General features: G+C 37.4%; 1 protein-coding gene across 2 annotated transcripts in view; it reads left to right on the forward strand.

The window, feature by feature from the left end:
- The window catches only part of LOC137103714 (astrotactin-2-like), a 232,417-nt gene that overhangs the window by 101,855 nt on the left and 117,255 nt on the right, over positions 1–13,307 (forward strand). The window contains exons 5-6 of one of the 2 annotated variants that reach the window (XM_067484309.1): positions 5,703–5,816; positions 8,306–8,452. In XM_067484309.1, coding sequence (XP_067340410.1) covers positions 5,703–5,816; positions 8,306–8,452 — 261 coding nt within the window. The remainder of the gene's footprint in view (positions 1–5,702; positions 5,817–8,305; positions 8,453–13,307) is intronic. The other variant, XM_067484310.1, reaches the window with a different exon arrangement.

The raw sequence follows: 13,307 nt of genomic DNA on the forward strand, positions 1-13,307 counted from the left end.
AAACCCATGCTCCCGCCTGGAAGCACAATTCACCTGTCATCTGGATCACATAAACACACAGTGCCTGTCAACATGTCTTTTGTCTGATCAGCGAAATGTTACTCTATCCTTTATGCATATATTTGTGGAAGGATCATGCAAATGACAGGAAGATATAAGTGTTGTTGACTTTATATTTCTCTGGATTTACCATCCTTCACACAATTTCTGAGTGTCTCTGTTACTTGCAAAAATGTGCAAATTGCTAAAGGCCTGTTTAAAGAATGTCATTAAAAAGAGGATGTAACTGACCAGTTTTCTGTTTAAATGACCACAAACGAAAGTTGAAGACACATCAAAAAATGTCCAGTGGTGCTTCACTAAACAACTGCTTTACAAGCAGAATAAGAGAGCAATAAATGAAAGCAGTATCTGAGCATTTTATAATACCAAACAAAGAGGGTTCAGAGAGTTGTGACTGTGTAGTTATTAAACTTGAAATTGATTTTGATGTTCACTGAGCTGCTAATGCACTGTGACAATTGCTCTCTTGATAATTCATTTAGATTTTGGTGGCAGTTTCTTTATAAAACCAGCCTTTTTCTTAAGTACATCCCACGTCAGGTTTCCATTGTTTTTTTTGTTTTTTTATCCCTATGGTTTTTTAAAATTTCTAGCATGTCTCTTAAATTATAAACTGCGGTCTTACTGTACATATGTTTTTGCGCGGAACCTAATTGCAACCGGATTACATTGTCTATTAACATAATGAGGATTAGTTGTTGATTTGCATAAATGGCAAGTTATAAATACAATACTATCCATAAAATGTTTTCCTGCCAAAACATTGGATCATGCTGTACAACATCAAGTTTGTGTTAAACTTGTTAAAGTTATTTTTGCAGCACTAGGTTAGAGAAATATTTAATGGTGACTTTAAACACATTTACTCTATTTACTTTTAAACAGAACCCTTCATAAGCCAAAGGATTTTTCTTGCCCCAGCTCTATGGTGAGAGTCATGTGCTTTGTACACCTGCCATCCACCTCAACTACCTCCTGGCAACTGTGTTTCTATTAATAAATGTAGCGCTTCATTTATAAAAAATATTATGTTGTGTTAGAAACTAATGTACAGGCAGGGGTTCAATGACACACAGTATGTTAAGATTCTTTTTACATACAGTCTATGTCCCCTATCTCTGTTTTGTCACATGAACTTACAGTGCATAAAATTCTTTGGTTTTATATGAATACACATCGCAGTTATATGAGATCAGTTTTGATCTACAGAAAGAAACAATTTACTTTTCTTTGTGTGAGTTTTTCCTTTAATCTCAAAAGCTTTTACTCCTCCTCTCAATGTCTTTGAAGGTCCAAATTAAATTTGAAACTAAGTAAGAATCGGGCACACCATCCAGAATATTAAAGAATGCATATTCAACAATTAGAGAATATAGACATTTATGACGCTTACATTCAGCTTGGTGGCTCAGAGTGTGTGTAGCAGAATGCTTGTAGCCACTCTTGCTGGCCAAGAAAGGTTAGTTGGAATTATGATTGTAATTAATTATGATTTACAGAACCAGGTATCTAATTAATCCTAATTAGTGCTTGCACAACAGCTCATTTGTGAACTGCATATTAAAGTTATTAGTTATGACAACACTAGGGTTTATGGAAGTTGATTCAAAGTTTGTGGAATACTTGGTTTTACCATGGGGAGTTTTCTAGCCTTGCAGTTTGATCCAAATAAACAAATTCCTTCTGGGCCTGTGTTGGAATATTAAGCTGGTCTGAGCACCCAGAAGCTGTGCCACTACTGATCACAAAGATTGCAGTGTCCTGGGAAAAGTCATGACCAGCAACAGGCTGGCACACATGTGAAACCTGTTGCACTTGTGCCTAAATACATGTATGTTATTCTATAAAAATGACATAATTTATTATTTAGCATTTTAACAGAAGAGTTTTATTACTAAATGTGTCTATCTTGACTGAGCAACACTGTAACATGTTGGTACACATGATAATTCCTATCAGTAGAATTAAAGTGTAACACAAGCAAACTCCATTTTGCTCCATAATTTCCAAAATTATAAAACTAGTCTACATTTAATAGTCTTTGTCAGTGTGTGTACCTTTTGAGAAATCATATCTGCAGTCAGTCTTAGGGGTCTTGGGGGAGTCATGGTGTTGGATCTTAATTGCCAAAAAGATACGTGGTCCTAAATCAGATCTAAATCTGTCTTAGAAGGCTGGTGTAGATGTCTAGTTGGGTATTTTAACTGACTTTCTCCAACAACCGCAAGAAGTTTGTTGATGGTTGATGGAGTTTTTGTTTTGAGTCACATTCAAAGTTGAGATGCTCACAGCTGGAGTTTTTAGATCAGATCTGAAGCGCCTTTGCACTCCTTAATGATCAGAGACCCCGAGGTAGAAAACAACAACATAATTTCTAAGAAATGCTTTTTTTGAGCAGTGCATTTAATGGAGAGGTAATGGCTGAGCTGGTGAACATTTTTTTTTCAATAACGGACGTCAGAATAATATTTAGAAAAGAAAAATAAGTCCAATTAATATATACATAGAATAATGGGCGTGTGGTGTAGGGGTTTACTAAATGTTCTTTTCTATAAAATATGCAAAGTTTTCTTTTTATTATGTTAGGAATTTAATTGCCTTCCCAGGTACATTTTCAAAAGGAGAACCTCTGGGGGAACATATCATAGACAAAGTGTGTGCGTCACTCTGTTATTCAGTACATGAAACCTGAGATGTAAAAACTACTTTGAACAGTGTGAACAGTTAACACTTTGAAGCTCATCTGTAAATTTGTCTTTGAACTTCCCTTTTAACGTGTTTGTAAGACTTTCTGTTTCTCTTCCTTGGTCTGACTTTGTTTCTGTCCACCACCTCTCTGGGCATGTTCTAACACGATGCATAAATTCAGAACCAATTTTCCACCACATTGCCTTGGCTTCACTCTCCAAACATTGCCAGACTCTCACACTCCAAATCGGACTCAACTCCCAACCTGTTTAAGTTCACCAGACCGAAAGAACGACTGCAGCTTTTTCTATGCACTTTTTCTGCACAGACTTAATAGAACTTTTAATCATGACTAAAATCTTTATGGCACAGGGAAATTCTTATGGGTTATGATTTAATGCTTATGAAGTGAGTAGAGGAGGCGGTTGAACCTAGCACTGCTCAGTATTTGCCCAAGAATTATTTCCAGTGAATAAGGTAGAGGAAATACAGCACATTAAAAGGACCTGGTAGTGTTAATGTTGTGGTGGACAGGGGGCAGCATGGGGAAAGTTTTATGCTGGCTATGATTGACAGATGTCAGAACACAGCAATAGACTACTTTCAGGATGAATACATCAGGCTGACAGTGTTGCTGCCATTCTATAGGCTACTTAAAATCCCTCTAGCTACAAGTCAAAGACAACTTTGTTTATTTGCCTCTATTTCACAATACCAGCTTAGAAACATTTCCAAAGGTTTGTAGTATCTATTCATTTCTGACCCTGAAAAACTCCCCAGTGCTTTCATATTACACAGTTTTGTAAACAGTATCAAGATTTTCAAAAAAGACAAATCTCTGCCATTTACAGTTATTGCAGAACACAGCAGCTCAGCTTGACTGATAATTGAATCAGTCGCTAACTTCTTTGTTAGTTACCGTCTTTTTTTCTGACTGTTACTGTCTTTTGGTGTTGTCATTTTATATTTTAAATCATTATATTGAACTCTCCCTCAAGATAGTTTTCACACACTGTAATAATCCTTTTCCAAATGCAGTCAAAACAATCCGTTGCACCTCATTGTTTATACAATTAGGCCGACCAGGACCTTTTTAACTGGCAACCCTGAGGAGTATCGTCTGAATCTGTAATCACCGCTGTGAGGTTAAGGTTACTGCCTCTAACACAAGAATAAATATTTGTGCTATTATAGACTGGTCCTACACATCCCATTGACCAGGGTATATAACACACTAAGTTATTGTACATTATCTTTTTCCATGCCTTGTAATTTTAATTTGCTGTCAACAGATAAAGCATTTCTTCTCAGACTCCCCTTCATAGCTGGGAGGAAATCATTGATTTTCTTTCTGTCCTCTATCCCTTTTCTACTCTGGGAGATTAGGAAGTGTAATCACCGTGATCCTGGGATTATACAAGGAAAGCAAACGTACAACCACGTGGAAATTAGATGGATGCTATTAACAAAAAGTAATTTCTTTAGAGTTTTACTCGCTCTGTTATAAGCTATGAAAAAAAGTTGTATGTGATTTTAGTAATAAACTAAATTCATACTGTATAAACTAGATATCAGTAGATGTATTTGCATTTATTACGTTTAAATTTATCTTTCAGTGACTTATCACAGCAAAATTCTTACAATTATCATGTTTTGGCAGCCTCTGTGCATTTAGCAAGGATGGGTTTTGATGTAGCAAAGCAGCAAAAATAAAACCCCTTAACTCTCACAACCTCGTTCTTAATCTCACCCTGACTTTAACACAAACATGCATAAATAGACACACACTCTGGGGATGTGACCCAGTATGATTAACAAATTAAGCTCCAGAGACTTGGCAACAAAGGACAAATTATCAACAGTGGCTAAAAGATCAAATAAGGGGGGAAGAGAGAAGAGTGGAGAAGTGAAAATCTAACTTCCCGCTTGCCGAGCTGTACAGCAATGACACTGTGAAAGACAAATGGGTCAAAGAAATCGTCTTATATCTACTCTAATATTATGGCAGCTTCCTTTTGAAATAATCTACATTGTGGCAACATTTGAACATGATATTATGGCAGCTTGGGTCTCAGGAAACATACCAATAAAATGTTTACTCATCATTTGATGAATCGGAAAAATTACACGGACAGTTTGTTATATAAGTAGAGTATCAACAGCATATTAATGGAAATCACATGTTTGTGTATGTCGTAAACTATTGAGGGGGCATGGTCATGAAAACCATAGGAAAATGAGGAAGCGAGCGGAAAATGGTTCCATATGCATTAGGGCAGCTCCTGTTGTAAAGATACAAATAAAATAAAACGTATAGAAATAATACGGTAAATATTCAGTTCAGGAAATTGTAATCATGTCTATAAAGCATTTCACTGTAATTATCTATAATAACTCTGGTTCACATCTGTCTGTAACATTCATACTTACGCTTTTAATTTAGAGGACAAACACACCTATCAACTAATGTCGAGTCGACGGGGGTCAGCATGGAAAAATGCAATGCTGGTTATGATCAACAGGTGTCAAATGACACAGTGCATTGCAGGTTACTGTGTTGGGCTGACCCCGAGTGACTATGACATTATAAAGTAAAGGAGATTTTCTCCCTTAAAAATAAATACATTTTTAAAAATTCTATAGATTTAGCATTTGAAAATAAGCAGAATTTGAAAATGAACAGAAATTAAATTGTATTAAACCCCTTTGGTGGCATAATCACAATAGGACTAGTTTCATACACAGAATGTGAGAAAATTTTCACATTGAATGAGATTTCTCTTCCCTGTGTTGCACATTATGTAGGTGTTCTAAGTGCTAGTTTTCTGAAAAACTGGCTGGTTATTAAGTACCATATTTTTCAACATAACATTCTAAAGTAGCCATTGATTGATTGATTGATTCTCCTCCTCTTTCTGTCCACCCTTACCCTCTTATCATCTCATTGACAGCAACTGGAGGTGTATTTGGTCCTCAAGGGGAATCAGGGTCAGAGCCTGAAGATGACAGTCAAATGAAGTTTTACACAGAGCAGCACAGAGGACGAAGGCGCAGCAGGAATGCAGGTGTGCTTCTTTGCATGCTGTTGTAAATGTCTTACACTTTAAGCATTAACTTGCTCGGAAAGGACCCTTCCCAGCCACTGCTTGGCACTGAGAAGGCAATAATGTAAAAAGGGACTAAAATACAATTGACCATTTGGAAAACAAATGAAACCCAACTTTGCTCGAGCTGAATATAGAGAGGAATTATGGAAAGATGGCCTATAGCTGAGTGAAATGAGGCTAGACATTTCTGGAATTGTCAGCATAGCTGAAAGTAAGAAGGAGTCATGTACGTTCCCAGTGGGGTTTAAAGTGCTGTTCCATAGCACAGCTCAATGACACTCAAAGATATATGAGCTGATGTAAATGGAGGGTCGGTGATGAGCAAAGCTGAGTCAAATAACTTTGATGGGAAGTATGATTTTTACTTCCCTTCCCACAATGGGATATGTGATAGCGAAGACGTATGTGGATTTTGCATTTGTGTATGTGAGTAAATGACCTAGAGAAAGAGCAACACAGAGAATCCTGCTGTGGATCCACATAAGTATCCATATAGTGATTGAAAAATAATGGAAATCAATGTTCTGATATATTCTTAACTGTGCCTAAAGTGTACAGACATGAAGTACTGTGTCAAAAGCAGAGGAAAACGTCGACCTTATACATAAATGTATTATTATGTTTCTCAGAATTGTGACCTTTTCGGCTTTTACAATTTATTGCCTTGAATTTCTCCTCTCAACCGTCACTTACAATCAGACTTGAGCTTATTTGGGGATCTTTGTATGTTAGATTCCACATAAAGAGAGACTTTTTAAGCGACAGCTTCTCCTGTACCCCTATGATGAACTTTGTGGTGACTGTTCAGTTTCAAATCATACAAGAACCATTGACAAGGTTCTTGTTCAGACTGCATGGCTTTGTCCAAACGGGCCCCTGGATTTTATTGGATAAAGCACTGTAGGTACGCAACTAGGAAAAATATACAAAGACATAAAACCCAAGCCTGTGATCTGAGTTAAGGTTTCTCTGAGGATGGATAGAGAAAAATAAATAATGGAAATGGGAAAAAGGAAGAATTGCTATGTTAAATTTGAGCTTTTAAGCTTTTTTTTTTGTGTGTTTGTTTTCGAGTTTTTTGTTGCTCTAAATTCGCTTCTGTATTTGTCTACGTATGCTGTTTGCCGGTGTGTCTTAGTTTGTTCAGGAGCACAACTGGGTGTTTGGTTTGTGGCCATAAAGTAAGTGTTTGCCATCGTGAGTGTACATGCTTTTGTCTGCTCAGTAGGCTTTTATAGTAATTGAGGGACCCCTTTCACAAGCCCGGTGACACCACCCACACCCCAGATGGATTAGCTGCTCTGCCACTTTTGCTGGAGACAGCTGTTGTTCTTGTCCCTTCACAATATCAGTGACTGTGGTAGACATTTCATTCTGTATGGGTGGTTTCATTATCCTTCTGCATCTCGCTACCTCCGGTGCCGTGTCGTTTCAGTTCAGATCATTTGACCATTTGCACATTGCATCTGTGATTGCTATAGTCAGGTTTTAGCTGAACAACCACAGTTGTTGAATAATGTAAAATGTCTGATTTTTGGAATTGAGGCACACACTGATCTAGTAGCTTAAATCAACAAACAGCATGTTAGTTCAATATACATCACTGCACCAGCAAGAGACTTTGCTGAAACCAGAGCTCTTCTGTTTAAACTAGGAAACAGGAATAGTATCCCTGACTTTTGTACCTAACCTGCACAGTGCAGCGTGCACACTGGGCAGCTCTCTACCTACCAGCTTTTTATACCTTTTTCTGAGCCCTGCACATTGTATGTTTTCATACAATAAATACATAAAATAAATAAATACATAAATACTACCTGTAATTTTGAAGAAGACTAAAACCTTTGTTAATAGTTCAAATGTATGTTTCCAAACAAGCACGTTCGCTTTTACCTTTTCCATCTCAAATCCCAGAATGTCTCCTTTTAACATGCCAGCCTCTCTCCCATGATAAATATCAGCAGACAGAGGTTAACCGGCTAATTTGATTCTCTATATTCCGGCTTGGAAATGGGAGCCCTGACAGAGGCAAAGGGCAACCAAAACAACCAATCTATAACCCTGTCAGTGGCAATGAGATCATATATCACACCGGAAAATGATTCTGGGCTGTTCTGAAGAAGCCTTTCTATTCTAAGTCATATTTTACCTACTCAGGCCAAACTCAAACCTGGGTTAGAGTCATAAATCAGGAGCCTAATTAACTGTATTTTCAAGGATTTAGGGAGGCTTGGAGGCTGTACTCTATAGTTTCACCTATGCATAGTGGTAAAGTGGATGATTTACAATAGTCTTCGCTTTGTGTTACATGTCTGTGCTGTATTGTGTACCTGTGTGCAAAAGTAGAACACTGTCGGTTCTGTCAAGGCCGTTAAAATACACTCATCTGTTTAAGCCTCTGTTAAGCTGTTCATCCTATTTCTTTTCTCTCTTTTCTCTAATTCCAGGCTACACACACAGTCCTCTAAATAAGGTCACCTTGACGTTGATTACCATCAGCACATGTGTCATTGCCATTGTCTATGCTACTCAGGATTCCTGCCCCCTCACCGTCAAGGTTACCCTCCATGTGCCGGAGCATTTTGTTGCAGACGGTAAGTGCGACACATTCATCAGATCAGCATACACAACTTAAGAAATACCCCCAAAATGGCCGCGTTTACTCAGTTAAGTACTCAATTACTAAGCTTAATTGAAACTATGAGATGTGAAAACCCCAGAAGAGCTCAGTTCTCCCAAGGTTATGTATTAAATTGACATTGAGCCTTTGCGTTAAACATAAAAAACAACGGTCACAAACAAGAAACCCAATTGTCAGTCAGAATTAAACTTGGTGAGGAAGATGGTAAAATCAGTTGTCAGTCTGGGGAGCGATTGTGTAGTATTATATGCTGTAACTACCTCAGCCATATGAAATGTTGAGCTTTGTGTTTGCTAAGCAAAAGTTTGGATTTGTGTAGCTTGTTCCTATAATAGCTGCTATCCATTATGGTCCACATTTTTGTTTTCCAGCCATAATTGGATACAGTTGTCCTTCAAGCAGCATACTGCAAGGGTGATTGTCGAGTAGCTCCACGCTCTTGTTGAGTGGTGAAAAATATTATGAAATTTATGTGTTTTTTGTTGTACGGACGAACAGCTAATGGACCCGGGATGGCTCGGCATGCATTCCCTGTTTCTATTTACAAATGGCTGGCTGTAAAATTTCCACCCCTTCAACCATGATTTGTGGTTTTCAATTCAGTGCTTTTCAGTGTCAGTGTCCCCTCTGCACAACTGAAAAAGTACAAAAGATACACATCCATCCAACAAAAAAGTTAATCATGTGCTGGAAACAAAAAAAAGGAGCAAAAATCAGGACAATAAAACCCACACACTGAAAGCTCCCATTGGGGGGAAAAAAAGATTTATTATCACCACAAACGACTGAGTGACATTTTGAGCCATCAGACTGATGAAAAGCAGTGTGCTGAAAAAAATGATTGTTTTTTTCTTTGTTTTTGCACAGGGAGCTTTCAGTGTGCAGACTTTATTACAGGAGGTTGAGGGTTGGAATACCAACCCGTTCTGTGGTTTCCACTTTTACAGATGACATGACACAATGTTCTGTTTAACTAATATGACCCGTTTTCTTTTATTTTATTCATGCCATTTAACAAGTTCGCTGTGTGCACTACAAAAACCAATATGTTCCACAGCCTAAATTTTATCAAGGAAGAAGATTTACCAGAATAGAACCCAGACTCAAACATTTTAAACAAGAGGTAGTTGGTATTAGTTTTATATTTATACTCTTTAATTAGAACAATAACAGATTTCCAAAACTAAATGTAAATTTAGGATAATGAAGTAAATAGACATGGGTGTCCTGGCAACTACTTAGAGAAGTCTGTTTTCAATTCCTTATTGGCAACAGGATAATTGTAAATTGGGTTCATGTATTGGCAGGATACCACAGTATAAATCGCACTGGGAGGAGAGAGAGGCCAAAATGGAAAATGTGCAAGAAGTTAAGTGAAGTAAAAGAGAGTGAAGAGCTGAGGCAATTTAACTAATGATTGCCATATCTCTGAAAGCAGTGCATTCACATATCAGTCGATCAGGTGCTCTTGCCGCTAGGGCCTCATTTCTAGTCCGCCCACACACCCACAATTTGTGGACCCATGGACACAATAGGAGTGGAACAGTGCACAAAACTTCCACAGAATATTCTCTAACTATATACTGTATACAAAGAGACGAATACCTGTCATATAGAGTAATTCAGCATGAGGCTATATACAATAAACAAACTTTGAGTCGTTTTGCAGATGGACAATGGCATTAGTTTTCTCCTTACAATTCTAGCCACGTTAATCAAATTACATACAAAGTTGCAAACAGTATCTTTGAGTAAACCCTATTTTTCATAATACCACTGATTATAATTGTCCATTTCTGGTCTACAACTACTGATTAGGCAAATTTTCACACAAAATGTTTTGTAAAAGTTTGATTGAGCTTTTTTTTCTTTTTTTTTTTTTTTTTGACCGGATGTTCAGTTATTACTTTTTTCAATCAAATGACAGACATCAAATGTTTGAATTTAGATGAAAGTTTCCAAATATATTCATAATCACCAGAGAATTAATTATTTTGATTGTGATGAATTTCCTTCTCCTGTTAGTGCCACTCTCAAAACAACACTACAGGTAAGGGTCGTAGACTAGGAAAATCATCTGTTCATTTTTCGAAACTCTTTTTTCCCCGTGTGTCACAAACTGGAACAGTTTGACATGAAGGAGCTATAATCAGACATTAGAAACTTTCAATGTTCTTCTGAAAACACTGTTCCATAACTGTATTGGAATGGGACACCTGACGCAGAGCAGATGTGATAAAAGGCAGCTTGACTAGTCCAAACAGACTGACAAGAAAATGGAGACTATTATGGTTACAAGTCATCACATGATCACATATGAGCTGTTGTTTGTTAATTACTCTATGTACTGGAGAAATAATGAGCGATGGGAGGCAGCTGAGAAGACAAGAGCAAGGTCAGACATCAGTTGGAGCAGTGAACTGAACAGAGGTGACTAGTAGACAGGTGAGACATGGCAGCAGATGGTAAACACAAAAAGCCAAGAGGTGAGCGTGCAGCAGGAAGAACTGGATAGCAGTCGAACAACGGGACCGTTTAGTGGACATCAAGCCAAACTCAATGCTAAATCACATATTAGTGGAATTAAATTTAGATGGTCATGCGTGACAGGTACCTTTAGATTAGATATTATAAGGTTATTATTTAAAATTGTCCAATTTATTTATTTACTTTAAGATTTTCTTTAAACATCAGATGTAGTAAGGGGACACAGTAGTAGTTTGGTAAATGAGTTCAAATTACACCACGAAGGTGTTGATAACATTTGCCAAATGGACGAATGCATAATTTATAAAAATGTAATACATAGTTGTGTGTCTAATCCCGAAGCCCTATTGTCATATAAACACAAGACAAAGCAAGTGCACGTTAAAGTGCGGAAGGCAATAACCAAACATTGTGGAAGCTGTTTAAACTTTTCTTGTTCTGCCTTGTTTTGCTTTTGGGGAGGGGCAGTTGGCGAGCTGCTGGGTGTCCACACTTTTAATGATCACTGCTGCCATGCCACAGATGGGCAGCTCTTCATATTAGTTGAAATAAGATTAATCCAACAAAGTAAATTTCGCTCAGGCTCTTACATTTAGTTCACGATATGCAATGCACAATCGGCAGCAATCAAGAGTGTTCTTATCGCTCAGGAGGGGTTTCTTTACTGGTCTCACAGAAACCGACCCATAATCCAACAATTGCCTTCTCGCTGTGTGAACTGAAGCCATTAGACTTCTCCACTCCGTCAGCAAATGAGGGCTACTGGCAGCTCTGTTCACTAAACTGCAGCACTGCAGGAAATGGCCTTGTTACACTCACCTTTGGTCAGCCTGACCCAGGAGATGCTTTTAGCGATGCTTTCTGGAGAATTCTGTGTGTGTGTCAGCCTTCTGGCATTTTGGTTGGTCTTAAATACTGTACTTCATTTTCAAAAGCAACAACAGCTATCTTTCTCAATAACTAAATATTCCTTGACATTTGCCAATTTATAAATATAAATTATACATTTGTAACATTATAAATATTAAATGTATAAATGAATGGCTCTTGTACACTGTTGCCCACAAAGTTGGAATAAAATATTTTTTATCTAATCTCATGAAAATATTGTGACATTGTGATTTATTCTTGCTAGATAAAGCGTATATCTTTCCACACATATCACATTGAAAATTAAACCACAATTCACCTTCTGCCTTCTGCTTAGCCGAATAATGTCTATAAGAATTGTAAGAATTATTTAAAGGCAATACACCTTTCATCTTATTGGTCCATTCAGTTTAAATGAGTGGGTCCGGCCTGCTAGGTAGTCAAAAATACAACTTTTACCATACAGTATGAAGGCTTTTTTGTTAGCTCGGTTTGGGTTAGACTGTCTCAGTGGTGTTTTCGCGTCAACTGAAAAGAAGCAGCTGGTGATTTTATGTGTGTAGGAGGAGGCAAACTGCAGTTTGAACTATTAGGAGTTTGTAACTCCCAAAATGTTAACAAAGAAGAAGCAACCAGAAGAAGCATAGATGAGGTTCGGAATATAACTTTATCTGTTGCACAATGTAATAGCTAAGCATTCTTTGTGGGACATTTCTCTCATTGTGGGAGCATTTTACTGCAGCGCACAGGCACTGTACCATTTCCTGTGACTTAGATTTAATTGCTGGCTACATTCCAAGCTTTTCCATCTGTATAAATTCTCTCTTTACAAAACCCGCCTGTAGAATATTATCACTAACTTTTCTGTTAAAAAGAATACATGTGCAATTCCATTTTAATCTAATGGTTGCTTTGTGCCCTGCATGTGTATTAAATGTATTATTTTTCAAATAAAATTAAAATCAGAAATATTTACTAAATCTAGAAGCTTTGGTACACTGTGTACACATAATAAAGCTGTAAAAGACTAGCTGTATTCACCAGAGAGCTGAGGTACAATCTCCTCACTGCTCCCTTTGGAACCAAAAGTCATTGGCATCAATTAGGGATAATCTTGTTCAGTGATCAGAGTTTAACGATTGGTCTGGGAGCAATAAGAAAGAAAGGTAAGTCAGCGTCAATGAGCATTTACTGATTGACTTGTGAAACCCTTTTAGCCCCTCTACTGCAATTACCAAGGAAATCCCATCAATACACACATTATAGGTCTTAATTTTCTCATTTAAATTCAGTCTGGTCAGGATGGGAATTAAAATTACAGTGGAAACAAAAGAATTAGCTACTTTCCAATTGATTTTGGAATAGAATCAGGAAGTAACCTCTTAAAAATGCCGAACAATCAGGTATTTGTGTGTTTTTTGATTGTGTTTTCTTTTCTTTTCTTTTATTCC

This window comes from Channa argus, chromosome 18, assembly GCF_033026475.1.
Source record: "Channa argus isolate prfri chromosome 18, Channa argus male v1.0, whole genome shotgun sequence".
NCBI lineage: Eukaryota > Metazoa > Chordata > Actinopteri > Anabantiformes > Channidae > Channa > Channa argus.